Source organism: Phlebotomus argentipes, unplaced genomic scaffold, assembly GCF_947086385.1.
Source record: "Phlebotomus argentipes unplaced genomic scaffold, Phlebotomus argentipes genome assembly contig_15, whole genome shotgun sequence".
Taxonomy (NCBI): domain Eukaryota; kingdom Metazoa; phylum Arthropoda; class Insecta; order Diptera; family Psychodidae; genus Phlebotomus; species Phlebotomus argentipes.
The window spans coordinates 10,697,285-10,724,564 of record NW_026776181.1 but is presented as its reverse complement, the minus strand read 5'-3'; the positions used below and the strand labels follow the sequence as shown (position 1 = coordinate 10,724,564).

At 44.2% G+C, this 27,280-nt stretch overlaps 6 protein-coding genes and 1 long non-coding RNA gene across 9 annotated transcripts; 4 read left to right on the top strand and 3 right to left on the bottom strand.

Annotated features, from left to right (window-relative positions):
- Window positions 1-1,543: 1,543 nt before the first annotated feature.
- LOC132262657 (bone morphogenetic protein receptor type-1B) lies at window positions 1,544-12,807 on the bottom strand. 2 transcript variants are annotated; one of them, XM_059761993.1, is made up of 4 exons: window positions 12,682-12,807; window positions 4,309-4,493; window positions 2,477-3,799; window positions 1,544-2,411 (listed from the first exon to the last, which is right to left on the bottom strand). In XM_059761993.1, exons 1-3 carry the CDS (start codon window positions 12,776-12,778, stop codon window positions 2,480-2,482), a joined length of 1,602 nt encoding a protein of 533 aa, XP_059617976.1. In that variant the 5' UTR covers window positions 12,779-12,807; the 3' UTR covers window positions 1,544-2,411; window positions 2,477-2,479. The 2 variants fall into 2 exon arrangements, with proteins under 2 accessions (XP_059617976.1, XP_059617975.1); XM_059761992.1 differs by having other exon boundaries at window positions 2,481-3,799.
- LOC132262663 (uncharacterized) lies at window positions 7,781-8,632 on the top strand. The gene is made up of 2 exons (XR_009468463.1): window positions 7,781-8,156; window positions 8,257-8,632. It is a non-coding gene; the product is annotated as an uncharacterized LOC132262663 (long non-coding RNA).
- Window positions 12,808-12,825: 18 nt separating the features above from the next.
- LOC132262661 (vesicle transport through interaction with t-SNAREs homolog 1A) lies at window positions 12,826-13,763 on the top strand. The gene is made up of 4 exons (XM_059761997.1): window positions 12,826-13,019; window positions 13,084-13,142; window positions 13,201-13,551; window positions 13,614-13,763. The coding sequence occupies exons 1-4, from the start codon at window positions 12,926-12,928 to the stop codon at window positions 13,761-13,763; spliced, it is 654 nt and encodes a 217-aa protein (XP_059617980.1). The 5' UTR covers window positions 12,826-12,925.
- Window positions 13,764-13,852: 89 nt separating this feature from the next.
- Window positions 13,853-15,828, bottom strand: LOC132262659 (mitochondrial amidoxime reducing component 2-like). The gene is made up of 3 exons (XM_059761995.1): window positions 15,678-15,828; window positions 14,098-14,899; window positions 13,853-14,039 (listed from the first exon to the last, which is right to left on the bottom strand). The coding sequence occupies exons 1-3, from the start codon at window positions 15,685-15,687 to the stop codon at window positions 13,853-13,855; spliced, it is 999 nt and encodes a 332-aa protein (XP_059617978.1). The 5' UTR covers window positions 15,688-15,828.
- Window positions 15,829-15,905: 77 nt separating this feature from the next.
- On the bottom strand, window positions 15,906-17,544 carry LOC132262658 (mitochondrial amidoxime reducing component 2-like). The gene is made up of 4 exons (XM_059761994.1): window positions 17,395-17,544; window positions 17,096-17,213; window positions 16,217-16,894; window positions 15,906-16,145 (listed from the first exon to the last, which is right to left on the bottom strand). Exons 1-4 carry the CDS (start codon window positions 17,399-17,401, stop codon window positions 15,947-15,949), a joined length of 1,002 nt encoding a protein of 333 aa, XP_059617977.1. The 5' UTR covers window positions 17,402-17,544; the 3' UTR covers window positions 15,906-15,946.
- Window positions 17,545-18,302: 758 nt separating this feature from the next.
- On the top strand, window positions 18,303-24,183 carry LOC132262654 (transmembrane protein 94). 2 transcript variants are annotated; one of them, XM_059761984.1, is made up of 7 exons: window positions 18,303-18,589; window positions 18,665-19,289; window positions 19,559-20,252; window positions 20,309-20,426; window positions 20,752-22,615; window positions 22,679-23,049; window positions 23,926-24,183. In XM_059761984.1, exons 1-7 carry the CDS (start codon window positions 18,471-18,473, stop codon window positions 23,996-23,998), a joined length of 3,864 nt encoding a protein of 1,287 aa, XP_059617967.1. In that variant the 5' UTR covers window positions 18,303-18,470; the 3' UTR covers window positions 23,999-24,183. The 2 variants fall into 2 exon arrangements, with proteins under 2 accessions (XP_059617967.1, XP_059617966.1); XM_059761983.1 differs by having other exon boundaries at window positions 20,309-20,468.
- A 92-nt stretch (window positions 24,184-24,275) lies between these two features.
- LOC132262656 (SH2 domain-containing protein 3C) lies at window positions 24,276-27,195 on the top strand. Its single transcript, XM_059761991.1, has 5 exons — window positions 24,276-24,762; window positions 24,824-25,472; window positions 25,545-26,630; window positions 26,699-26,906; window positions 26,968-27,195. Exons 1-5 carry the CDS (start codon window positions 24,760-24,762, stop codon window positions 27,104-27,106), a joined length of 2,085 nt encoding a protein of 694 aa, XP_059617974.1. The 5' UTR covers window positions 24,276-24,759; the 3' UTR covers window positions 27,107-27,195.
- Window positions 27,196-27,280: the final 85 nt, after the last annotated feature.

Here is a 27,280-nt window from a genome sequence, read left to right as displayed (position 1 = left end):
CCTGATGCAGCATATGCTGCACGATAGATTTGGAAGGCGGATAAATGAGGAATTTAGGTAATTTTATGTTTTTCCCACTGATTTATGGCGCTCTATTAATAGAAGAATATTTCTTTGCTGTTATTTTGATAGAATTGGTTTTTTTTTTTAAATAGACAAATAACGGAAAAGCGTGCTAATCCAAGTAGCAGAAAATTCGACAAATTAATTGTTTTAAGACAATTGAACAAACCTAGAAATACTCATTTATGATTTAATAAAGATTTAGTGATGTCCATAGTTTCAAGACCGTCTCAAATTTCCACTCTTTGAACGTCGTGTTGACTCATTTTTGGAAGAAGACATGTGAAGATTTGGGCTTCATGAGATTGGTATAGCATAATAGTATCCGGTACTTGAAAATATCTTCCTTAACAAGAAGCCTTTCTTCCGAGAAACACTTTCTCACAATTTCCATATTTTCCCTCCGAATCCAAACGCGATTAAGTGAGTTGTCAGCCTGGTGGTGGAAATCTAATAATCTCGAGTCACATTGAGTAAATTGAGGAAATTGCTTTAGCTGTGAGCTCGATTGAGGGGCTGTTTTAATGTGATTCAGCACCGAAGGGAAATCACATTCACAATCACGCACCCTTGGGCGAGAAGAAGTGGTCAATCACTGTCACCAAGTCTTCCGTGACTCGGCATGAGATCAAAGGTGCCAATTAGATCGTGGAAAATGGTGTTTCCTTGCCGTGCGGGTTTTAAGGTCAAAAATCTGCAAAGTGTGCGCTCCAAACAGCACACCTAAAAATAGGCCCCGTGAAAAGTGTTACACAATTCTATCCAAAACACTTCTTTCAGTCGCTCTCGAGAGACATTTTTGTGAATTATTGAGTCATTGACAGAGAAATGTTTCTGCCACGATATTTCTGGGCCAAGAGTTGAAGAATTTTTCATATTGTTGCTTTCTCACGGAGAAAACGAGCCATTACAGTGGTTTTCCACACGGGGATTTTTTGCCCACCTCGACGCACATAGAATTATGCTGAGCGGCTCACGTGGACACTCAAGAGGGGGTCTTTTAAATTACGGCACAGGCTGTGCCATCGAGTACCCCTGTTTGCATGAGTTTGGAAAACGCCACGGTTTTTTCTGTTAATTTCATAGTTTAATAAATGTACTTTTATCCTGCCATCAATTCTCTGGCCAGAGAAACGGTCTCACCGAAGCAATCAAGAATAGTGAATTTAATTGAGACACCATTCGTACTTACGATTGCATTCTCACTGACACACTCTATCTGGTGTCAATTCCTGGCGTCGTAGATCCACAAAATTGTCACACTTCCCCGCCCCTGCGGTTCTTCTATGTCGCAGAATATGATTTATTTATTTTTAAAAGTCTGCTGACGCAAATTAGTTACCAATCTCTTGATTATTGTGGCAGAATTTTATATAATCTCACGAGTGGTTGTTTTCTCATCTCAGCGCCGATGTTTGTCTTAGCGAGACGCCAAAAATGTCTGCTCTTCACTGTGTCCCTCAAATGGCCAAACATTTGCTTGTTTATCTCTTCTTACCACTTTATTTCTTCATCTCCAAATTATTCACTGCTATTCTAGAGGTCAGTTAATACGATTATATCTCATGTCTCATAATTATAGGCAATTTCTTCATCTTGTGTAAATAAATCTAAAGGAGAGAACATAGTTAAAATCCTACGCCAATCGTAAAACCATCTTATAAGTATATAAGGTTTCTTTCGCGTCATATAGTTTCACTATAAAAATATATTATTCTAATATCTCGCTGAATTGTTTCCTTCTCCTGATTTTGTGTCATCTATTTAAGCGCCATTCTCTCACACGAAGCATCACAGAAAGTCGCTAAAGCACTTAAAGTTCTTTTGCATGTTATTGTCTTCTCTGAACAATTTGTGAGTGAAATTCGCGCTTCACAAAAGACTTGATGGACGAAATTCAACGAGAAATCTACACTTGAAGCACCCAAAACAAGACTGTACAATTTCTTAACAATTTTCTTTTCTTTTCCCTCCCTAAAAGCCTATCATTGTAATTCCCTTTTCTATTAAAATCAATTCTTCTTAATGTCTATTTATACTCCTGTTAATTAGTTGCGGGGATTCAAGGGGTGAATTAATATAATTAATCGACTAAGAGTAATTTGTCCTTAAATAAATCGCCATCATTCCTCATTGCGAGGAACATTAAGGTTGGATGTTAAATTATTATTTGTACATCGAAGCGAGGAGGGGAGGCTGTTTCATCAGCAAATCAGTACGTTTTTCTTGATGTTTTTTCTTGTGAAAAATCACAATCAAATGCATCCGGGACACTCAAAGTCTGTCTGTCTTTCTCTCCCGGAAGACGGGGGAGCTTCGGGTATTAAGCTACATAGCTGCCAAAGAGCCTGTAAAAAGATCGTAAGAGAGCAATTAGTTAAATACTATAAATACAAACACTGAGAGAACTCACTTACTATACAAAGTACTGATCGGACTTCTTGATGCTGCTGAAGTCCTCCTCAAGCTTGCACAGGGTCTTCTTCACGCGTAACGCCGTGAGTCTCACGGCGGGATTCGCGTGCCAGCACTCTTGCATGATCTTGGCCAACACGCTGAGGATCTCCTCGTCTTGCCAGCGCGCCGGCACAGGTGGCCGGATGGCTTTCACGCACACCACAGCGTGCATATCCTCGAAACTCGGATCGTTTGGCACAACATCATGATAAGGCAGGGCGTAGTCTTCGCAGGTGGTGTTCTTCGTGCCCTTAATTGTGGTGATACACCGCCTGGCCATCTCCCAAAACACCAGGCCAACACTGTACATGTCTGCCATCTTGAAGGCCTCGAATTGCGTTGCATTGAGCGTCTGATTGAGCACTTCCGGCGCCATGTATCGTCTCGTTCCCACCCTCGTGTTCTTCGCAATGCAAATCTCATCCAATTCGCTGTTGTACATTACGGCCAGTCCGAAGTCAGCGATCGCACACTGTCCATTGCGCTTCACGAGGATATTCTTGCTCTTTATATCCCGATGGGAAATTGCGGGCTTCCCAGGCGTGCCAAGGATGTGAGTGTGCAGATGAGCGATTCCTGAGGCCAGCGACAGAGCCAAATTGCGCAACATTTCCGTATTCAAAACCTTTCGCTGTAGGAAATCATGCAAACTTCCCATTTCATGATAATCCGTGATCAGCAGCATTTGTGTCCAACTTCCCGTTCCCTTGATGTCAGCCGCAATGAATCCCAGGATGTTCTCATGCCTCATCAGTACCGTTTGATAGATTTCCGTCTCACGGAACCAACTGGCTTCCTCGGTAGTGAAGAACACCTTCACCGCCACCCTCTCGTCGCGCCACTTTGCCAACCAAACCTCGCCATATCGCCCTTTGCCAACACTGTGCAACATCTGCACCTGCTTCGCAATGGTCCTCTGCACCAGCAACGGCAATCCACTTCCCGATCCAGAGCTCTGGTCCACCACCAAATCAGATATATGCGGTGAGATCTGATTTCCATATGAAGATTCTACCAAACAGTGCTTCTTCCGTCGCCTGTCGCGTCGCCGATGGAGAATGCACAGCGCCAGCAGGATGACAAGCAATAGCATCATCACAAGTGAGCTCACCAGGATCACAATAGTGAATATGGGAATCTGTGCACCAGGAGCCACTGGCATTGGAGGCTCTGTTGTTCGCGGTGTGTCCTCGGGAATGAGATCCCTGTTGCAAAAGTCCTCATGATCACAGCAAAGGATATTCGTTCCATGCAGATGTGCTGCTGTGGCCACTTTGCACTGCAGAGAAAGAGAAGGGAATCGGTGGGTTGTTTTCTGCATAAATACCATTTTTGGCACAGAAGATAAATGCATAAATTCTCTATATTCGGAAAAGTTGCACTGAGAGATTCACAGGGTGCACGCGCGTATGAAAGATATTGCTGATCGCGGCAAATTTGTGCGATTTGAGAACAGTCTTTCAAGCCAATTCGCCATTCAATTTCATTGTTCTCATCGCAAAGTATGTGTTGATTCGATAGTTACTGTACACCCTGTGCTCATTGTAAAATTCAACATATATTGACATCCACGCTTGAGAAATGTTTAATTTTCTCATACGATAAACTCACAAAGGTGTCGCATTGATATACGGAAAGTGAGTGAAGGCTTGATAAAATTGTCAATTACAACTAATATTGATCCATAAAACCACTCTTTGAACGCGCTCAATATCTTTAGCAGTCACTCAGAATAGAAATGAAAATTAATAAAAATTTGCCCGATAAGATTAAGAGGCGCCAAATTACCTGCAGAAGTCCCCCACTTTGCTCGGGTGACATGCATCCGAAGGCAAACTCAGACACCAACTCATGATTCTCATCTCTGTAACTCTTCACCACACTGAAGCAGGATCCACCAGGACGAGCCTCGCATGTGCCATTGTTCCTGAAGTCCGGACAATGTCCTTCGCAGTAGCACTGAAGTCCTTTCGCTGCAAATAAGACGAATGTAAATTTGAAATTGTAATTGGCAATGTGTACAATCTGTGAGAGCATTTATTTTGATGCCCCAAATTAAATAAAAATAAATATCAAACGCTGTTGGTATTGGAGATAAAGTAAATATCTAGAGAAAAAGAGAAATTATCCACCTCTCTTTCACTCACAAGTAAAACTTCCCCTCCACAGTCAAAATATTATTAGTGGGCAACAGAGAAAGGCGAGATGAATCGGATGTTTATATTAATTGAAGAAACTCCTAAACACCTCCAATGTAATCTCCACTACAAATAGGAAGGCAGTGGTGCTTTGGGCGGGAAAAAATACACAAAAACCATGTGTGTATATTTTTCCTTCGCCCGTTACTACATAAAGCATACATTACAATTATGCATTGCGCTATTTATTTTCTTTTCCCTCCTCTCCAATCTCCACCTTCTTGTGCACCCCACACAGAAATTCTCTATGCAAGAAAACTCCTATGCACATTCATCAACCATAGATAAACTACAGTCTTTGGATGAATTATTACAACCACGCGGTATTTTCTATAACACTTGCACAGTGAAAACTATTTTTGCAAAATATCACCCCAAAGAAAGGTCAAGAGAATCCATTAAACTAATCCCATGGCATTTTCCGTCTGCCTGTAACCATAAACAGACACTTAAACTGTCTTTTGAGACACTTTTCAGGTAGTTTACCATTCGCTTTAGTGGTTTCCTCGAACACTTCTCATCTGCTCCCCATTTAATCACTTAATCTAATTGAATAATCAATTTTCCCACAACTTTATGACTTATGCTGCGGGGATATTACAATAAATTTTCGCGAAAAGCCTATAAAGATTTTATTTTCACATAAATTCACATTACTTCTCCTTGGCCTTTTTTTCTTCGTCTTCCCAAAGCTCTTTTATACCGTTCAGCGCGCGTTAGCAAGACTAATATGAGAAGATCTCCAAAAACACTTTTAGAATAATTAATAACAAGACAGTATTCAAAACATATCACTGATCATTTCTCAGCTTTTATTTATCATCCGTGCCTTCTCCTCGTTTTTTTTTTCCTCTTCTCGGTGCTATTTTTGGGAAGCACACAACGCGCGGGATGGAGGTTGAGGCCAAAAATAGTCTGCGGTGAGTGGAATATTTTCAGCAGGGACTGTGCCATTGCACAAGAAAGTGTCAATCACTTTGGTAATTTATGCATTTTGTCATACAAGGTGCGCTGCATGAAAAATTGCATCGAAAATCATTCAGACAAGCCAACGTAAGCAGTTAAGAGTGTATGGAATAGCGAGGGGTAACTAAACGATTTGGAGTAGAAGTGTCGGCAAAAATGCCAACTTGTTCACCTTCTAATTGCCACTGAATATTAATAGGGGTATTATTATTTCGAGAATATCGTGCTCTAACACGTGCGTTGAGAAGCAGTTGTGTAATCAATCTCACCGTAATAATTGTCTGTGTGTTATAAAAAATTGTAACATTTCTTTTCTTAATTTATTGCAGATTGTAAAAATATACAATCTCAATGGCAAATTTGCAAATAAAACCAAATAGTCATTATAAATACAAATATTTTCAGCAACATAACCCAGAATATGAATTTTCTAGTTTCTAAGCAACTGCTTTAATAAGCACTCTACAAAGTCTCTTGCCATCCCACCAATTCACTACACACTCTTTTCCTTCTCCCATTCAGCCTCCGTTAAGCGTAAATGATCTCACGAGTGGATGGAAAAGTGCTGAATGAGCGACAGAAGAAAAAAGTGCGATATAATAAAGGAGTTAAACTCTTCATATTATTGTAATTTAATCGAGACACACGATGCGGATGTAATTTGTCTTGTTTGCCGCTTTGTAATCAAGTAGCACCCAAAATTATAATTCAATTTGATGATCTTCCACCTCTTCTCAATCATTCCCCAATCATTAGTAAACGCTTTAAAGTGTGTGGGCACCTCTTTGGAAATTCTATCCCATAATTTTCCATCACAGCGCGCCTCTGCACTTTTGGAAACCATATTTTATTCGGCTTTCTTCATTTATTTAAAACGAGTGATCTTGTCTCTTTAAGGGACATTCTTCGTGATTTTCTCTTCACTAATTTATCTCGTTCACTGACCATTGAAGTTTTTCCTATGTCTTCCACACCCATGAAAAAACCGACTTCATACAGTGTTCAAACGGTTTGAAAAAGAAGTTTCGGGTGGAGAAAAAGTAATAAAAAAATAACGAGAAATGTGTTTTCATTTTGGTTATATGAATATTTACCATGTGCCTTCTTCTTTCTCGATTTTGGCGCCATGTCTGGGTTTCACAAATGTTTGCGCACTATACGGAGATTTTTACTCAAAATATAAAAGGTCTCTCTCACTCACTCACTCACTCGAGAGAAGATCTTTCCTGCTGGTCTCTAAGCCACCAAATATTATATATGTGTGTCCCACAAAAAACCACGCTGAAGATTCTTCAATAGGAGTGTTTAAAAAGTCTTCTCTTTCCTTCTTATTTTCACACTTTTATTTCACATGGGGTTTTGAATCTCTTGAAACCTGTTTCAATTCACTTCTTTTTCTCCCAAACAACCTCTCTTTTTTCTTCTCAAACCCCAGAAAATCTCATAAATTTCATCAATATTTCTCTACTATTTGTGGGACCTCCAATTGGGGGTCTTGTCTTGTAGCAACACCTCAACAGCGATAAATCACACGAAAGATTTACGATTGAGCATTAGCGTGTCTCTCAAGATCAAATTTCTTTATCACTTATCACAAATTCACTCAAGATCAGAGCCAAGGATGATGTCAAAGGCAGAAGATTCACTAAAAATAACCCACAAGAGTGCTCTCCATCACATCTTCTCTACCCCCAGAAAACTGGTCAAAAGTGAGCGGCAGCGAAAACAAGTCAACTTCCATTGGAAGCTCGAGTGAGACTGTTTAGTTTAGAGGCTCAGGCCACAAGAAAAATCACACAATTCCTCAACACACTCTTAAGGCATACAATTCTTTCGTGCTTCTTCTCCACATGATTCTTGTCTTTCTCTCTCTCTACCTTCCTTTCTGGACTCCAGCCGCAAACTAGACCTCATTCGAAATCCCTTTTCAAGTAGCCAGTCTCTCCTTTTGCTTCATTTTCGCAGCAACATCATGTTCTTTTGCACCCCAATAAAGGAGGACAGAGGCGATTGTTTTTGAATACAAATTATCATCAACTGTACAATTGCATCTTTGTAGCATGGCACGCATTGAAAACATTCACGTGTGTCACACACACGCGAAAAGGGGGAAAAGGTGGCAGGAATCAACAGGTTTCTCAAACCTAATCACCCTTTGGCGACACCATGAAAAGCACAAGAAAAGATCCATCAGGATTGAAATTCGTTGAATGCATCTCTTGCCAAGGGAATCCAATTATTTTTACACCACAATTTGAATACATTAGCTATCCACAGATTCAGTGCTTGTCAAAGGGAATCCCAAAAACATGACATCAGTGCTCACCTTCTGAGGTTAGTAAAGATTCTTGGAAAAATACCAGTAAATATTCTCAACAATTTGCAGAATCTCAGATGTGAATTGAAATGATTAATTGATGGCGACTCATCGTATTGATTAAAGATCACACAGATCAGAGAATAGAATGTCAAGTGAGGGAATTATCAAGTGAAATTATAAATTCTCAATCGTGTCTCGATCTTTGATCTTCCATTCAATTAAAATCGCAATTAATCTTCTCTATATTCACAGCAACATCCATTCGATATGGTCACCAATGACAACAGTGTCCAAGAGAGGATTTATATCTTCCAAAATCTGAGACTTTTGAGAATCTTTCTATAATATAAGAAATATGGAGAGAGAGAGAAAAAAACGAGTTGAGAATCGAGGAATGAAATCAGACACCTTGCCTTCTTCCTTCTCATGTCACACCACATTAGTTGCGCTTCAACCAAAATCACATGTTGAACATTATAATAAAATACTATATTGTCTGCTTGGGTACGACCAAAGCGAAAAGGTGTATGGAGAAGAGAGAAGGAGGAAAAAATTCCCTGTGTGCAGGTAATGAAAATTTATTGTTGAATAACACCACGAGCAATAAATATCGAGAAGAACCTTATAAGTTCGGAGTGAGAAGTTTTATTGAAGGCATAAAGAACCCCAAAGAAAATCATGTGCATTGAAATCTCTGCCCCGACTCAAAATCCCTTTGTTCCTCACTTCATCGTTCATTGCATCGAAAAATCATACAATGAGCGACCCAAAGGTAAGATGCTGAGCAAAAAAGAGAGACAGCACACAAGGCTAAAGGGAATAGAGAAGAACCCATGAAAGCAATGGAGTGTCCAGGATCCCAGCTTGAGGATGGTGTGAAGAAAAATTGAAATTCATTGGAAATCGCTTATGCAGAAAAGAAGGCAAAAGAACCTGGTGTTTCTTTTAAGGTGTTAAGAATGTTATTGTCTGCCTTTTGGTCGCGCCTTTTGCCCGCATCTCGCCCCCCCTACCCACACCGCACGTATCCACATTTCAATCTGATTGCCTTTTGTAACACCCAACTTCTCTCTTTTTTCTATACCCTCTTCTCAGCCTCTCCAACGTCTCTTTGCGGCTCCCCAGCGGACTGAGGCGTCTTTCTGGAGGTGAGGCGTAAAAAACGCCTGACAATCAACATGAAATATCGATAAAATTCTGATAAAAACACTCATCTTCAGTACAACTTTGTGGCTTTCACGGGGCTTTGTTGGGAGATCATTCACTTCTCAAGTCGAAGATCACGCTTTGGACAAATGAGCGTTTTAGATTCTCAAACATTCACTTGAGCGACGTAATCTATTAGAGATTAAATAGGCTTGTTCTGTGCTTGGTAAGTTGATTCTAAGTTTAGTCAAATGATATAAATTTTAAAACCAAAAAAAACTTGGTCGCTCAGGAATTTTATCAAAGAAAAATGTTCCTATTTCCAAAAATTTAAGATGAAAAACTTTTTATAACCGCTTCGTACGCAATTAGAGTTCAAAAAAACTCGTAAAAAACCTTTCGCTTATTCAATAAAATACGCAAAAGAACACATTTTTAATATTGCTGCATTTATATATTAGTCATTAAATCGTGGAGAAGCGATCCTGTTTGTGTTTGAGGTGAAATTGGAGAAATACTTTCAACCAAATCTTTCCCACTTTTTGAGTCTAAACTTTATAAGTCCCCTGACAAGACGTGACATTCCGCCCCATTTAAGCTGATGCCATTGCAAGCCTGAAACTCGACTCCACGGCGCAATCTGGCCCGATTCGGTGCGGAATGCCTGCGTGCCCAATCTTATTATCGCTTTCACGTCTCCTTTTTTCGGGATTACCTACAAAAAGCGTCTCTCGGGAGCCGCGACAAAACTAATGAATTCCACATTTTTCTGCCCTCCAAACACCAAATCCCGTGAGCCACATCTCTCGCCAATGTGACGCTGAGAAATGCATTCAATTCCAATTTGTGATGACACGTAGTGCTTTTTTGCCCGACAAAAGGACGCGTAAGAATCGTCTTTCGCTCCACCATATATTCTTTTGGCGATATATTCAAGCATTCAGGCGAGAGTCTGGAAGAGATCTTTATCCTTCTCGAATTTCTCAGTTGCGAGTGAGCAACAGTGTCTTTTGCCTTCTTTTTCCATTGATCTCTCCCTCTTCTCCATCTTCCTATGTTCACGAATAAAGAACAAAACGGGCGAAGAGGAGAGAAGATCGACAATGGACAATGGAGATCGTTATGGAGGTTTTTCACTTTGAAAACCAATTTTTAGGCTAAAAGAGATTTTTCCTCCTCTGCATCCCGCTTTATTCCCCATGCTTCTCCTTTATGATCACTTCTGGTGATCACAAGAGTCTTATTCTCTATTTTTCACCCGTGATGCCCCCCATCGCTGCTCCCCCTTCTCCAAACCACAGCAAATCACACAAATCTCCCCGACTGAACATTGAGGAATATTGAATTTGAGCACGAAAGGTGAACCTTATGCGCCTTCCACATTGATTATCATATGGCAAAGACGGAGCAAAACAGGGAAAATTTATTACGTTACGCCTTTTTCCTCTTCTGCCTAAGATTCTCTTTCACTCTCTTGAGGGCAAGATCACCCTAAGCAGATATCAAAAATATTTCCATGATTTTTCACGCAGAGAAGACCAAATAACACCCAGACAGAAATACATTCGCTCTCCAAGTCTTTTTGCACTCTTCTGTCTGCTGGCATTTCTTGTGGAATATTTTCAGATCGCAAATCGCATCCCGGAGCTCTTCTCGAAATCTAATAACCATTCAACGTGTGAAAACATTCGTAATTCCCAAGCATAAATTATGCAATTAAAATCGCTAATTAGTGTCTGATCATGGTTGACAAACACAGCTGAGATTCACCCGGAAAATGTGCGTGTGTGTGTGTTATGTGTTGTGTGAAATTCTCCAACGATTGCGGATGTGAACGATCGTAAATTTCCTATTGATTCCCCGACTTGATTGAGACGAGTTTTTGCACATGATCTCTCGAACCGTTCTACAAATGTCTCGAGTGATCTCTCTGTAGTGTTTCAGCAATTCACGAAAATTTATGCTCGATAAACAGTGCAGTGCAGCAGATTTTACACGAGTCAAGTGAATTTCAAATTATAATTCTCAAAAAGTGACTTGACTAGAAGATCTCAATATGAATCTCTGTCGATTAAAAAATTTAATATGCAGAAAAATATGTACACTAAGTATTTGCACTCGACTCAGTCTTTTTGCTTCGCACTGTAAATTTGAAAATGGAATTTTGATGATGAGAATTGAGGCTGATACCGTATTTTACTGATCTATTTCGGACTCATAGAGTGTTCTGAGGATGGATTTATCTGTGATCCTCCGAGGCAACCAAATGGTGAGCATTTTATGATGGTTTGCGGCCTAAACAAACAGGATGTCGGAAGAGATATTGTATCTAGAGAAGACACTGCGATATCTTGTCTCCAACTGTTGACACTCTTCTTCGCCTGCACTTTCTGGGAAATTGCTATCGATTGCGATGTGCCATAAATCCAATTAGGCGGCCTTTCTCACACCCCAGAGAGAGAGATCACTCGCCCGGACTCTTGAGCATTCCGTGGTGCGTCCAAGGAAAACAGTTGCGCCGGGAATTGAATCACGCATATGGGAAGAACGTGAGATGAAGGAAAAAGCCAAGCTCAAATGCAATTAGTAATTCCAGTGGCATAATCTCCGGCACATCGCCTGGCTGGTGGCTTTTTTTCTCTGCCCACCGCCAATCTTGTCCATATCTGTGCAACTTGGCTTTCTCGCCAGATTCCACCGATCTTCGTCATATTCAATCAATTCGATCCTCCTCGTGACGACCATGAATGTGACATGAGAATTCTCTGCACATTTATGCAGACCGGGAGCGAGTTTTTGCCCACTGTGGACGGTGGGAAAATATCCACTGGGATCTGAGGGATCTGTCAGGCTGGCCTGAGATGCTTGCTTCCGCCTCAGGACATAGATTTAGATGACATTCTCAATGATTAAAGTATTCCCTGCAGCTCCGAAAGTCTTTGCAACAACAGTGAGTAAGGAATGATTCAGGAAGGATCTCTACGATATGTGCTAAACTTCTTTGTATTCTACAGGTTTGCTTAAGCCTCATTTGATTCTTAGCTTTGATTTCCGGGAAGCTTCTTAAGTCACAAGAAGTGTAAACAATCAAATTCCTTGTTTAATTTCCAATTTTGAGAGCGCATTTGACTTTAATAACATACTGAGGCAGTTTCCCCATTATCTGTATGAGTATCCGTAGACTCGAGCTTCCACCCTGGCGCCCCCATTTGGCATGAAACCCCTTGTCCGGAAAGTGTAAACAAGCAGTTTTCTCGCGTATCTGTCGAGGAGCTAATTAATCAGTGCGCGTCCCCATGACGCTGATAAGATATAAGAGGAGACGGGCTGCGAGTCGCCTTCCAAAATAGCTCTTTTCCGTGTTATTTTCGTCCGCGAGACGGAAAAGAAGAAAGAAGAGGTGTGTGTGGATTGTAGGACAAAAACAACCAAGACACCAAATCTTATTACACCACATTTTTGGACATTTCTTGCACTTCCTGGACAGATTTGTATGTGAAAATGAGCCCGAGGACTTAAAGATGAACTTACTTGTGGCGAAAAGCTGGGAAATGATGACTAACAGGAGAATAAACACCATTTTTCCACTCCAACAACCACAAAACCACTTAAGACGTCGGTCGGCCATTTCTCATCACTTCGCTTTTCTTCGGCTGTCACTTGTCGTCTTCGCCGCAATTCGCCGCATGGCGCTCGGGTTGTTTTGACAGAGTGTTTTCCTCTCTGGAAAACTGCAGTTTTTCCCAGGAAAATCCTTGCCGTCGAAGTGTGCAAAATGCCTCTCCTGATTGAGGACTACGAGCAACAGTATTCTGCACTGATTGCAAAGATAACAGCGCAGATTTCACATCTCAATATTGCCCCCAAAAGTGTGTCATATTGAAGAGACTTTCTTGGCATGTTTTCTCACTTTTCCTGGCTTTCTTCTTCCAGGCACACGGAATGAACTGATTCAGGGGATAACAGCGAACTGCGAAGAGGCCAGGGAGTTGGTAAGGACTATTGTGAGGCATAGTTTGACGAAATATTGAAACTATGTTGTCTTCACAGCTGGAACAGATAAGCCTAGAAATCCGGGAAGCTCCTCCGGATCAGAGGTCAGGACTCACTAGTAGAGTCAATTGTTACGAAGTGGAGCTCAAGAGGCTACAGCAGGAATTCATAAAGAGCAAGAATTCCACTCTGGGCGCAGCCAACCTTGAATCTGACGAGGATTTTTCAGACATTGGCATTCAAGATGAGTCAAAGAGGCGTCTTCTGGACAACTCTGAACGCCTGGAGAGGACGGGAAAGCACTTAGACGAAGGCTACAGGATTGTTCTGGAGACTGAAAACCTTGGAAACAGCATTTTGCAGGATTTATCTTCACAAAGAGAAACAATCCAGAGATCCAGGTCGAGGGTGAGTTAATCTTGTGCGAATATGGCTTGATAAAGGATTCAATGTACTTCCCTTGCTTTTAGGTTCAGCAAATGGATGTGGAATTGGGAAAGTCATCACGGATCCTCAATTTCATGATGCTGCGATCTCTTAAGGAGAAAATTATTCTGGCCGGAGTTGGTGCTGTGTTTATTGTAGCTATTTCCTTTAGTATCTACTATTCCGTGAAGTAATAATTCCAGTATGTCTATATTCTGGCTTATTATTTCGTCAGAAGGCATCTATTTTGTGCTGTTGGTAAGTATAAAATGGATATGGAAGATTACTTCTCGCCCACATAAACTGTATCGCCAATGGAAACCTTTCCGGTCTCACGAACGCCCAGATGAATGCCCAGGATTGGTGATTCCCCAGCACCAGGCACCATTCTGTACTCTTTGAGGGTCTTCAAAGGTTGTCCATCTGGGTTTCTCAGTGCGGACTCTGGATTGATATTGGTCAGAATGCATCTGAAAGGCAAAGAGGAGTTCAACAAAGTCGAGAAACTTCACAATCTCCCCGATTTACCTTCCACAAAGCTTGACATTCCTGAATACCGCATGATTGCCAATCCTTATCCACTTCCAGTTATCCTCAACGAAGGCTTCAATGGGTCCCTTAACCATGAAATTGGGCCGAAATTGCATGTGCGAGACTGGATCCTTTAGACGCGAGTTCAACTCCGCCACGGAAGACTCGTTCATCAACATAAAGCTTGTGGCGTCGTGCAGGGCGCCAGAGTCAACTTCAGTGAGATCCGGGAAACCTCTGTTCTTCTCCCGGACACTGCGAGTAGGAAATGTGGCGGGATAGAAGACCAGTCGCATCCCAATGTCCTCACTGACGAGGAACCTCGAGATCCACCTGGCCACCTCCTCACCACAATCCACCGCATCCACGGTTTCGCCCCACACGACGGCCCGAATAGGCTTTGTCTCATACAGACGCTTCATATCCACCTCAATGTCCAGCATTCCCGGGGCTGATAGAATCATGCGATCGCCCTCGAATCGCGGTTGAATTTGAAGACATTTCGGTCTGGCTCTGGCGGTGATAAATTGCCCCTCGGGCGTGATGATCATGAACACCCTATCTCTCAAGTGGCCCTTTGCCAAGCCCAGTACGCTGCACTCCAGCTCATTGGTTCGAACGGGGCCGCAGGACTTTATTGGGTAAACCACCAAATCCGAGAGTTCTCCTACGCGAACCCACCTCGAGGGTGGAGAATTCTCCACCCAGCGCTTGTAGAAATATCCTGCCGTCACTGCAGCGACTCCCACACCGATGGCGATACCCACAGTCACCTTGCTGTGGTCAGTATTGAAGAACTCTGCAAGAAAGGTAAGAAAATCCCATTATTTTTCACCTGATCACTGCGCGTGACGAGCTGCAGTTTCACTTTATCACTTTCTGTAATCTTAATTAAAAGTATTTGCTCTCAATTTATTCAACATCGTCAGTATAGAGTGGGTGATAGATAAAACATCTCAATCTTCCACTAATTATTTTAATTCGCTCACATCTAGAACCAAGAAAATTTATAGAAAATCTTTCTCAATGAAGATGACCAACATTTATACTGGAATAGCCGGCTGTCATTAAACCTACGCCACTGCATCTGACGAACCTCTTATCATAAAAAATGTTTGTATGGCACTTTGTGAAATCTTTCACGACTTCAGTATGCAAAAAATCAAAGAGAGCCCAGCGAAAACTTTCCCCGAAATTTGCCACTTTAAGCGCTGGTGAGCCGGGTTTAGGCGAAGCGTTGATAGAATTTCTTAAGTGTGCGTAAATGTATTGTCACAATGTGAAACGCTCGCATCCAAAACATCAATCAAGGTCGACCGGCAATCAAATCGACATTTACATCATGGATGAGCAATTTAAGCCCGTTCCAAGTGGCTTCTCAACCCCGGGAATGATAGTCTGGAGGAGTTCTTCTGGCTATTTATTGTCAGACCTCTTGAGCGTATCAGACTTTTTCACCGGATGATAACGCACTCTCACAATCAGGCTTTTTTCTTGTATTATCACAGGGAGTTTCACTGAATTGCCGCCAACCTGAAGAACGCAATGTCCAAGATGAGAAAGGATAATAAACTTACTGGACATCATGAGGATTCTGTCTGGGGGTTTTTGGAATGTAGACGTGAAATTTCGACAAACGAAAACTGGGGAAATATCCAGAAAAGCCGCAGTCGCAGTAGAAGCACTCACACAGGAATCCGCGAGCGAACTGAAGGCGAAGAGAGTTTAAGACTCGACTCACATCCACTATCTCGCATTCATTCAACATACACGCACTCAAGTCGTGGTCAGGGGCATATTTACGCTTTGCTTCAGGCAGAATCGAATTTATTGCAGAGCGAAAATACTATGGAGTCTCTTGGGTAGCGCCAATATACACGGGATCGCCCAGAAGTATAGTTCCAGACGTGTGAATGCCCAAGTGAATGCCCAAGATGGGATCCTTGACGTTCTCGCTGGTCACGCGGTACGATTTCAGTGTCTTCAGGGGCTCGAAATCCGGGTTCCTGGTGCCAGTTTCTGGATTGATATTGACCAAGATGCATCTGAGGGGTGAAAAGCAATCACATTTACAATATAGCAAGCTATTTCTTCTGAGGAATTGAAGGATTCTCACCTGCCGCACAGCATAATGTTTCTGAAGATCACATTGCCAATTTTGATCCACTCCCATTTGTCCTCTAGATAAGCATTGGGTCCCTTAACAAGGAAATTGGGTCTGAATTGTCTGCTCGTGACTCGCTCAGTGAGTTTAGTGTTGAGATCATCAATGGATGCCTGGTTCATCAGCATGTAACTCGTGACATCGTGCAGAGCACCAGCGTGTGTCTCCAGTTCCCTCTTGTCCTTCTTCTTGCTCCAGGCGTCACGCGTCGGGAAGTCATCTGGATAGTAGACAAGTCTGAAGCCAGTATCATCATTGAGCAAGAATTTAGAGATCCAAGCGGCAACATCATCGCCACAATCGATGGTGGTGACTGTTTCTCCCCACACAACAGACTTTCCGCGCTCCCGCCGATTCAGTTTAAGCAGATCAATGACTATATCCTCCTGGCCAGGAGCTGAGAGAATCATTCGGTCTGCAATGAAGTTTGGCTGGATCTTCACGATCTTCGGGTGGCTGCGAGCAGTAATTCCTTGACCCTCAAGGGAAGTGATCATGAAGACGCGATCGCGCATGTGCTCACGCTCCTTCAATCCCAGGACGCTGCACTGGATAGTCTTAACAGAAATCCCTGCACAGGACTTAATTGGGTAGATCATCAGATCTGTGAGCTCTCCCACACGAATCCATCTGCAACATTCAGTGAGTTTGCATTATAATATTGCTCCAAAAGACCACAGTTATAAAGTCCAAAAGGCCGAGAAGACAAAAAGGACAGCTTAAGGGGTTGATGAGTAGTCAAATGAGAGGTTTTATGGGTCTAATATTCACTTTTCGAAATTATTAGATATGTATGTTCTTCGTGAAACGAATTTTCAGAAACAAACTCACCTTCGCGGTGGAGATTCAAGCAACTTCTTTCTGTAGAAATACCCAAAAGTCGCTGCCACCACGCCAATCCCGAGCGCTACGCTCACACTGACTCTCGCCTGGACAGACCTGAAAAGATCTTGATTGGGAGAGCACAAATGAGTTGCTGGGAAGATTTCACTTGGTAATTGAGCACAAATATATCGCTTTCAATTGCGAGAATGAGACGCAACAAAAAAATGGCGCGATATCACTGATAATGTCTGAGAATATGTATTACGAGGCGTAAATTTAGCCTGTTTATTTTCATCAAAACTCACCAAGCATTCTGTCTGTGGTGTCGGGCTGTGTATTTCCTCAAATATTAGCTGAGTGTGCACTTGACTTAGGAGGAGATCTGCGAACGATTTCTAGAGCACGTCCACTCACGGCTCTGGTTTAACATCCACTGATTGTCTCTCTGTAGGGGATCAAATGCTGAGGGCACCGCTACGGAGCTTTCTATACCACAAACAAAAGAGAAGCTTCTCTATCACTATCAACCGTAATCGCTCGACTTTGGAATAATCTCTCCGGCATTATCTGCCTATGTCTGTGAAAAAAAATCTCTAGCCAGAAGTACTTGAGTTGAATTTTTCATATTTTATGCATTGAGCTTCAGAGCAAAATTCATCATCAAAATGAATCCTCGCATGGAAATTATTATTAAATTTAGGCTGAGTCTTTACACCTTTTTCACTGCAGCTCACCAGAAATTAAATTTCTCATAACCCAAGTAAAAAATCGTGGTCGATATGAAGTCACAATTTGGCTCACAGAAAGATGTAAACTACTTTGCATGGGATGGAATTGGAGTAAAGATGCGTGAATTAATCATTCACAGGGCTCTGCATAAAAGATTTTAGTTCAAAATTTACTAATAATGACATTCATTCGGTTTTTCATTTACGCTGAGAAATATTTCTGGGAGTTCTTTATTTGTTTCTTCTTGTTTATTTCTTCCAGCTCGCGAGAGGCAGTAAAGGTAACCTCGATGTCCCACGAAGGATATGGTTAAGTGTTAGACACGTTGCTTCGTGGGTATGCTTATCAGCGCATTCTCTTATCAATACAATTTAACAGAGTTTTTTTTTGCGAACGCAGAGATTGAAGAGGAGTGAGTAACCGTTAGGTCCAAAGGTTTTTGAATATTCCAATAAGTCGGCCAATAGGCTTGGCGGCTATTCGTTTGGTTCGCTTGACAGCCTCTCGTTGTGAAGGAGTTGTGTTTTGTGAGCACCTGCATTTTCACGGGATTTCCGGGTGCTGCAGGTGGATCAGCTGGTGAGGAAGTAGCGCAGTGTGTCCCCCAAGCGATGTAGCATCTGACCCGTGTGGAGTTTGCTGTGACACGAGGATGGATTTGGAGAATAACAACAAAATTCACGGGCTCTCCACTGCTGAGGCGCTAACGCGCCTTCGCGAGGAGATCGAGGGCATCCTGACAGTGTACGAGGGCAGATTCAGCAGGGAGAGGTGACCAATACACTCTCACACAGGCGAGAAGGACAAAGGATTCACACTCTCCCTTTGTTTGTTTTGCTTTTGTAGATGGACTGAGAAATTGCGTGCCACATTTAATGCAGGAACTCCGCTGCATTCTTTTGCCATTTTCACTTCCTTTTTCGCCATCATCCTGCTCCTGATTGCGGGACATTTTCTAGCTGCTGGCCTCGTGCTGGCGCTCCTGTTCGTCAATATTTGGCTCGTGATCCGCGAGAACAATCTCAAGCGATCGGAGATGTTCAGGAAAGTCGCCGATGTCGCTGATGTCATTCGCCTGGCCACTTCCAGCTGCCACAAGTGGACTCCGACCAACTATCCGCATCTCTGCTCACCGCTCTCGCCCTGCGTCACTCTGCAAACAACCATTCGCGATGGCAAAGTCGTGAACCTGCCGTGGGCGCTTCTCGTCCGCGGCGATCACATCGTCATCCGCCCCGGTCAGATTGCGCCGGGAAAATGCCGGCAAGCGAATGGGGAGCGCATATTCGTGTCCGGCGAGACGTACACGCAGACTGAGGGCACGGAGCCGCCCGTGGTGCCAACGCAAAGGTCTCCACTGCCCGATCTCACGTGCATCCTCGAGGTGACACCTTTCCTGGACAACCTCAGGACCACGCTGAACAAGTTCCTGTGCCGCCCAGAGACCATCTTCAACCAGCAAAGGCACTTGGTAAGCGTTGACGAGTATTTAATAGGTCTAATATTGATTTTCTAATTAATGATGGGCCGGTGAGCAGATTGATGCTCTGGAAGGTTGTTCAATGACCTTCCGAGGGATTTAGCTTTATTAGGGGATAAAATAACCCGAGATTATCTTGATGATTTCCGCTTAGGGGATGAAAAAATCTGACTATCAATCTTTTTCGCTATAAAATGAAACCAATGCAACTTGAAATTAAATTTTAAACTCTTGATTTTACACTTTCTCTATCTTCACAGCTTGTGACTGTGTTCATCCAATTGTGGGGCTTCCTGATTGTTCTTCTGGTCACGTGGCTATTTGCTGTGCTTAACTACAATGGGCATCTCTTCTCGCCGCCTGGACTCACGTGGATCGGCGCGTTCATTGAGAACGCTGTGTGCGCTGTGATGCCGACCTTGCCTCTCACTTTCCCAGCGATGTGGCTCCTGCTCAATCTCTGGGGTGTGGCGAAGCTGGAGACTCTTCTGTCCATCCCGCGTCCCTTTCAGGAGAAGTCCAGTCCCAGTGAATTTCACGCTGATCTGGACAATTCACCGGTGGTGGACTGGGCGAATTTGACGCTGCCGTGGCGCACGAAGGTGGGCAATTGGATCAACTTGATTCAGGGCGATGCATCGATTCTCGGCCGGAGTTCGAATGTTGTGCAAGTTCTGGGAACGATGACAGCGCTGTGCTGTGTGGATAAGAAGGGGATCCTGTCGTGGCCAAATCCCACCGCTGAGAAGGTGTTCTTTTTGCGTGATCCGAGGGAGAAGCAGAGTGCTCACTCGAGCTCTACTAGCTTTGAGTCGCAGCAGAATGGACAGCAGCCGCAGAAGGAGAAGAGTGTGGCTGAAGTTCTGGATCTTACACATGATCAGCACAGTCCGTTCAAGCTTGAGTTTGATAGTCAAGAATGGAGAAATCATTTGGATTCACTGAAGCCTTTGGGTAAGAGATTGTGCGACTTGTTTAGAGCGATTTATGTGAATTGAGTGTCTTTTCAGGACTCGCTATTCTTGTGAACACTTGCTGCCCACTGACTCAGGCTTACTATTCCCAATTCTGTGGCCATGTTACGGCTGTGGCGCTCTTTGACAAAGATTTGGTGCCAGTCACCAATCGGTATGAGATTGTTGAGTCGAGTTTGAATAGTTTTATGCATGGGTATGTATTAGGCATACCAGAATGTGCCGCATTATCTATTAACACCTTCTCTGAGGCCCCTCAATCAGGAGAATTAAGGGCAGGTCTTTTTCTTCACGTGTTTGTTGGCTTCATTTCACGCTTCAAACCACTTACTTGCAGAATATTGCACTAATATCTCACTATAGAATCACAAAGGGCTTCTGAAACACTCACATTTGATATCTCCTGACTTGATTTAACCCCATCTTATCTTATGAATGCGATTTCTTGCCATATTTACAACGATTTTCTGTTTATACAGCCGCTGCCTATGTGGATTGTCAACAAAGATTGGCTTCAAGAAGAGAGCGAGAGACGTTTTCACGCTACAAGGGAAGATTGCAAGTTATCGACATTTGGAGCCTGATGTCGTTCGTCGGGACACCAGATTCACGCGTTCATTGGAGTTGGCGTCGAAGGTGAAAGTGCCCTTCCCACATTCGTTGTCCGTGGTTTTACGCCAACATCGTGATCAGTCGTTGCAACTGATGACTCAGGGAACGGCGGACATCATTCTTGATTGCTGCGACGATTACTGGGATGGGAAGGATTTGCGCCCGCTGGGCGAGGTGGAGAGGAAGCGAGCACAGGATTTTTACCAGAGAAATGCCCTAACTGCCTATTGTACGGCATTTTCCTATCGGCCATTGCGGAGAGGAATTTCTGGGCCTCTTTCTGGAACATCTTCCAAAGTGGCGTACATGGAATTGCCTCCGGAGTCCATCTACAAGATGTCACATATTGATCCGTCTAAGTGTGAGCACATAGACACGGCGGAGGAGCGAATGAAGGGCACTCCGAATCTGGACAATGTGAATTACACTGATCCCAAGGCGGCGAATGTGAATGATGTTGAGGGATGTTTCGAGATGAAGTGCCATCAGATCTTCATAGGGATGGTGACGATGCAATATCAGGCGCAGACTGATATTGTGCATTTGATTGAGCGTCTGGACAGAGCTTGCATTCGGTTTGTTCACTTCTCCAAGGAGAATGAATTGCGTTCTCGTGTTTTCTCGGAGAAAATGGGCCTCGAATCGGGGTGGAATTGTCATATTTCACTCTTGAGTGGTGTTCAGGAGGACATGGAAACTGAAGGGAAGGAGGAGTTGGAGAATGAGAAGAGTCATTTGTTGGGTAAACAAACGACGAGCCCATCAGTTCGTGGGTCTGCCATGAGCCTCTCGAAGATGGACAGTGAAGGCCGAGAGGAGTCCATCAAGATGGAGATCATGGATGAGACTGGCAGACATTTGTCCACTGACACCACTCTCGCTTGTGATAATCAAGCGAATGCCGGAACACAATCTTTGAGCTGCCTCACGGATTCCACAGAGCAGAGTGGACCTGTCCTCTGGAACGCGAACAAGGCAAAGCTTCCTCGAGGAATTGAGAACATTCGACCCCATCTGGAGAAGGTGGACAATGTGCCACTTCTTGTGTCTCTCTTCACGGATTGTTCAGCTGATGCCACGCGCGAGATGTTGAGCATTATGCAGTCGTACGGTGAAATTGTCGTGTGCCTGGGATCCTCGGCCAATGCCACGAATGCAGAGATCTTCCTCCAGGCGGACTGCAGCATTGGCGTGGAGCCCTTCTATCCACAAGTGTGTCAGGATTTTCCCGCGTATGTGGAGACAAATCTCACGAGCCAAACCACCGGCACTTATCGTAGTCGCTTGGCCAAATGGCTGCCGCCAAAGCAGTACAATCGTAGCGCCGTGATTTCTCCCGTGTACCTGAGTCGGCTGCTCAACTCCCTGCCCTGCTCCATTGCCATCTCGCGCGAGGACCCGCTGTCCATTGTGGCGCTGATCGAATTATCACGCCGCGTGACTGTGGGGGTCTGGAATTGTCTTCAATTCCTTATGTGCTGTCTCTGTTCCTTGGCAGTAGTGAACACATTGAGTGCTTTCGCGGGCATCGCGCCCATCTTCCCACCGCTCACGCTCGTCTACCTCATGGTGGTGACCACACCACTCATATCGCTGACGCTCACGCGAACGCCCGCCGATTCGGACACCATGCACAGGGCAACGTGGCGCAAATCAAAGGTGGACAGGAACCTGTGCCTGTTCGTGCTCTGGTGTTACGCCTGTAAATTCATCCCATCAATTGTCATCACGGTGAGTAGGACTTAACAGTGTTGTCCCTTCAGGATGGTAGTGATATGCTTCTTCTCGCGACAGTTCACCTTTTCGTGCATCTTCCTGGGCCATCCTGTCGATCTTCTCACGGATGGTGAGAGCTCGAGCGATGATCTCAAGTTGGTGAAGTATTTCACCCTCTACGGAATCATTGTTCATTTGGTTGTCATCTCCGCGAGCTTCGTCCATCGTAGTCACTTGTTGTGGCAGCGCAATCCCTTCTCCAACTCCATGTGGGTCATTTGCACGACGATGATGCTCACGTTTCACACCGTCCTTCTGCTCGTCCAGGTGCTCATCGATGAACGCTTTGGGCCTATTCTGGCGACCAAATGGCCCAGCGTCGCCTTCCTGCTGGCCTCCACATTTATTGTGCTCGCCATTGTGGAGCTCATCAAGCGCGAGGAGATCAAGTGAGTGGAAATTTATTATGCATGCCAAGAGGGTGGCCCTTCGAGTAGGCTCTAATTCAATTTCTCAGCCAACTCAAGTGGGTGATAAATCGAATGTGGGTCGATGTGATGATCACTTTGTGTTATCTGCTCTCACCACGCATGAAATGTGTGGTGTTGAAGAAGGGAATAATTTATGATGAGGGGGAAACTTGTCGTTTAGTTTTAATTACTGGCATAACTGGGATATTTTGTATCGAGCCACGGTCACCATGTCTGGTTTCATGCTTGTGAAAAATTGATGTGACAATATTGATGGTACTGAAACTCAAAACTACAACTTAAAAGTAATTCATAACCATTAAGAATATGTCCCTTTTTAAATTCTTTAAATATTCTATTCATAAACATTGAGATAATTTCACCTTATTCACATCAATATTATTTCAATGCTGTGACGGTTGCTTAAATTTCAGACTTTTCATTCCTAAGAATTTTATAGACACATTAAAGCTGATTTAAGCGGTTTTTTGGTGCTCTTTAAGAGCCTTCTTCAGTTCCTTTTGTCCCTCTTCCGGTGCCCGGATTTCTCTCGGGTCCTCAGCTGCTCAGCCGTGCTCAATTGCTGTAACTCGGCCGGGCTGGCAGAGAAGAGAGTTCAAGTACCTCGAGAAAGACAAAACATAGCAACGACCTCATGCTCGGAGTGAGAGAGAGACGCTCTGGGAGTCCCTCTTGGCTCGAGAGCAATTTCATGGGAAGATGAGTGCTGCCACATTTTCATTGATTAATTGGACGTTGTTGGGAAGAGCACGCCAATTTACTAGAATCACTCTTTAGCGCAACTGTGTGAGATTTTGGTTTTAATACACGGTTTTGTGTGGTGTTTGCTTGCAGAGCCAACAATCGATATCAGAGGAGAGCAAGATTGGACTTTGGGACAAAGTTGGGGATGAATTCACCCTTTTAGGCGGCCCTCCTGCAATTGGGGAGAGAGAGAGAGAAAAAGTGTGGCTGTCTTTTATGTTTTCTCGGATATTTTTAAGTGTCTTTTTTAGAAGAGTTTTCTACAAAAAAACAATGTGAGTATAGAGAAAAAGATTGTATATCTCTTTAGGATCTCTTTGCCATGAAATAAAGGGCGTGTGTGTGAATTTTTGGGTGGTGTTGAAGAGAGAAGGAGTGGTGAAAGGCAGAGAAAAAGGAGGAATTTGGAGAGTGTGCGCACGATTGAGGTTGCGGATCAATAGAGAAAATCCAGAGAAAGGGCAGTTTTCCATCTTCAACTTCTCTGTCGTTTTCCGGGATGCTCGAGGGAGTTTTTCCACCAGATTCCAGTGTAAATTAATACTTGATAGTGCCGTGAAAATGCCTAAAATGGAGTTTTCGGTGAAAGTGAAGAGATTCCTGTGATAGCGGCAGTTTCTTCACGGGCTGTGTGAAGGGAGGGCTCGTTTTTTGTGCCCTTTTGTACACCGCGCGGGGAATTCCAGAGGGTGACGTTGTTCCTTTGCCTCTCCCTCGACCAGCCACCACTTCATTGTTGCAGCACAAGACCGTGAAATTACACTTTAGACAGCGATACAGGGAGAAGAGAAGCATAAGGAGAGGGTCTGAATAGGATTATTTGCCTAATATCGGAGCCTTGAGTGGGATTTTTCGCGAGCGACCATTTTTAGGGCGTTTTCCTGGCCGTGAGGATGACTGTCTGATTAGAGAGAGTCGATAATCATGGTGAGTTGGTGATTTTTCTCTGAAAATAATTTTCTAAATGCAACTTGGCTGTTTATTTCAGGACAAAGAAGCCGATAGTGTTCAGCTGAAGAAGGCTCTAGAGTGGGAACTCTCTCTGGATTCGAGAGATTTGCGCTCTCATGCGTGGTATCATGGGCCAATTCCTCGTCAGAGAGCTGAAGAGATTGTGAAGAGGGACGGAGACTTTATCATTCGCGATTGCACATCTCAGCCAGGCAATTTTGTGCTCACGTGCAAGACGAAGAACAGCGTGCTGCACTTTGTCATCAACAAGGTGACCATTCAGAAGGACACGGTGTACGAGAGATTCCAGTACCAGTTTGAAGATGACGCTTATGACACAGTGGCGGACTTGATTACATTCTACGTGGGCTCTGGGAAGGCTGTCTCCGTGGCTTCTGGGGCGCGGATTCAGTTTCCCTGCAACAGATTGTATCCTCTGTCATTCTACGTGGCCAAATATGCTCCACCGGCGATTCCTCAAGCGCCACCAGGCTGTCGCTACAACCCATACAATCAGCAGGTGGCGCACCGGAGTCCAGTGTCCTCACCGCCTAGGACTAAGAGAGATGTGCCGCCCAGGCTGCCGGCAAAGAAGCAGAGATCACAGAGCTTGACACCCATCCAACCGAATGCGGTGCAGAAGCAGGAAAAGTACAGCAGCGCTGATGGAGTAATCAACGGATCAGGTGAGAAAATGCCCTGTAAACTTGCTGAAGACAGTCTCTCTCAAACACCGACAATTCTAATCGGTTTCCCAGGTTCTGGAGAGGACAGCAGTGGTTCTTTGATGAGCCGCTCAGTTGAGGAGAAGCCCCGGAATTCCACCTTCCCGCGCACCATCAGTTGCGACAAATCATTGTCGCCTTGTCTGGAGCAGAAGACCTCGCCGGTGGATGAGAAAGAGAATACAGCGCCCAGTCCGCCTCCCAAACCGGCGAGGGCGCTCAAGGAGGCTCCGCCGGAGGTTCAGAGACCGCTCTATCGTCATCCCTCGTACCACGCCAGTGGATCGGACTCCGGGAATGGGTCAGGAGATTCAGCGGTGAGTTCGGTGGCTGATAGCGTGGACATGGTGCAACATAGAGGAGTGGTGATCAGGAATCCGAGATTTATTCCCAACTCTGCGTCCTCGGTCACGTTGAAATGCTACATGGAAATGGATCCGATTGCTGCCGAGGAGGCCCTGCTGGCCATGGAGATACCACTGATTGACCCCGTGTCGAGATTCGATGTTGAGGCTTTTGAGACACTCCTTTTGCCGGCGGTGGACAATAAACCGTTGGACGGCGGCGCTCTGGACACGCTCAGAATGATGTTGGCGGAGAATGGACCGACGATTCTGGCCAATCACCTCAGTCGGGTGGATATCAAGATGATCCTGGGCGAGGAGGGAGTGTCAAGTAGACGGGGACTTGAACCTATGGGATTGGAGATGATTACACTGCCCCAAGGGAGGCAATTCCGGGAGGATATTGTCGAGAGAACTCAATGTCTGAGACTTTTGGTTGCCGTAACCATCTTGACATGCTCAACTGACGAAGAGCGCACAGAATTGTTGAATAAGTGGATTCTCGTGGCGCTGGATGTGAAGACAGCTATGGGCAACTTGTTCAGCTTCTGTGGGATTATGTTGGGCCTCTGCATGCCTCAAATCCAGCGAATGGATCCAATCTGGCATGCTTTGAGGCAAAACTTCACAGAGAGCGCCTTCACGTTCGAGGCGAAGCTGAGACCCACGCTTAAGAGCATGAATGACTGCTCGAATCCGCAAGCACCCAACACTTGTCTGCCCCACCTACTGCCCTATGTCCTCCTAAAGGACCGGAGGATTGACGAAGTGCTCGGTAAGACACCTATTGCTTTTGTATATGAAGCATTTTTACCATTTCTACAGGTTTTGTGCGGCTTTCAGGTTCCAATCCGACGTCTTCCCCACTCATTGGCGCCTGCATTGCTGCCTGGGAGAGTTCAGCTAGTGACTTTGGGCTGTCCATCTTCTCTGCCCACCTTGAGGCTGCCCGGAACTTTGCCACGAATCTCCCAACGTATCGCCGAAATGCGCATATGATTCTGCACGACTCCAGTATTCGCCTGGATGAACTGCTGGAGGATGCTTTCAGGTTGGTAACTATTTGTTATTATTTAAAACTTATGCTCTGACGAATTCTCTGTTCGTTGCAGAACTGAGTTCCACATGAAGTTCCTGTGGGGCAGTAAGGGTGCCCTAACACCCGCCAAGGAGCGTCACGACAAGCTGGAGCAGATCTTGTCACTCATGTCGGACAAGTACTGCAATTCTCGCCAGAACGATGGCCTCTGAAGCTTTTACGCGGATGCCAACTGAAATCAAACTAGTCAGAGTCGAAAAGGCACACGACAAATAAAACTTACGATATTCTTTTGTACATAAAACACCGAAGAAGTGACGGGGAATTTTGCAATTTTTCATACATACATATATAGATATATATATATATATATCGAGAGCGAACTT

Excerpts from the sequence above, each read along its gene's own strand:
- LOC132262658 (XM_059761994.1), bottom strand. Across the intron at positions 16,895-17,095 it reads CTTGAATCTCCACCGCGAAG|ATGGATTCGTGTGGGAGAGC; the intron begins GTGAGTTTGTTT and ends TGAATGTTGCAG. Across the intron at positions 16,146-16,216 it reads AACATTATGCTGTGCGGCAG|ATGCATCTTGGTCAATATCA; the intron begins GTGAGAATCCTT and ends TTCACCCCTCAG.
- LOC132262661 (XM_059761997.1), top strand. The coding sequence starts at position 12,926 with ATGCCTCTCCTGATTGAGGACTACGAGCAACAGTATTCTGCACTGATT. Across the intron at positions 13,143-13,200 it reads GCGAAGAGGCCAGGGAGTTG|CTGGAACAGATAAGCCTAGA; the intron begins GTAAGGACTATT and ends TTGTCTTCACAG. Across the intron at positions 13,552-13,613 it reads TCCAGAGATCCAGGTCGAGG|GTTCAGCAAATGGATGTGGA; the intron begins GTGAGTTAATCT and ends CCTTGCTTTTAG.
- LOC132262656 (XM_059761991.1), top strand. Across the intron at positions 25,473-25,544 it reads TGGAGTAATCAACGGATCAG|GTTCTGGAGAGGACAGCAGT; the intron begins GTGAGAAAATGC and ends TCGGTTTCCCAG. Across the intron at positions 26,631-26,698 it reads GAGGATTGACGAAGTGCTCG|GTTCCAATCCGACGTCTTCC; the intron begins GTAAGACACCTA and ends TGCGGCTTTCAG.
- LOC132262657 (XM_059761993.1), bottom strand. The coding sequence starts at position 12,778 with ATGGCCGACCGACGTCTTAAGTGGTTTTGTGGTTGTTGGAGTGGAAAA. Across the intron at positions 4,494-12,681 it reads TTCCCAGCTTTTCGCCACAA|CGAAAGGACTTCAGTGCTAC; the intron begins GTAAGTTCATCT and ends TCTTATTTGCAG. Across the intron at positions 3,800-4,308 it reads AAAGTGGGGGACTTCTGCAG|TGCAAAGTGGCCACAGCAGC; the intron begins GTAATTTGGCGC and ends CTTTCTCTGCAG.
- LOC132262654 (XM_059761983.1), top strand. The coding sequence starts at position 18,471 with ATGGATTTGGAGAATAACAACAAAATTCACGGGCTCTCCACTGCTGAG. Across the intron at positions 20,253-20,308 it reads GGATTCACTGAAGCCTTTGG|GACTCGCTATTCTTGTGAAC; the intron begins GTAAGAGATTGT and ends GTGTCTTTTCAG. Across the intron at positions 23,050-23,925 it reads ATCAAGCGCGAGGAGATCAA|AGCCAACAATCGATATCAGA; the intron begins GTGAGTGGAAAT and ends GTTTGCTTGCAG.
- LOC132262659 (XM_059761995.1), bottom strand. Across the intron at positions 14,040-14,097 it reads AATGTCAAGCTTTGTGGAAG|ATGCATTCTGACCAATATCA; the intron begins GTAAATCGGGGA and ends TTTGCCTTTCAG.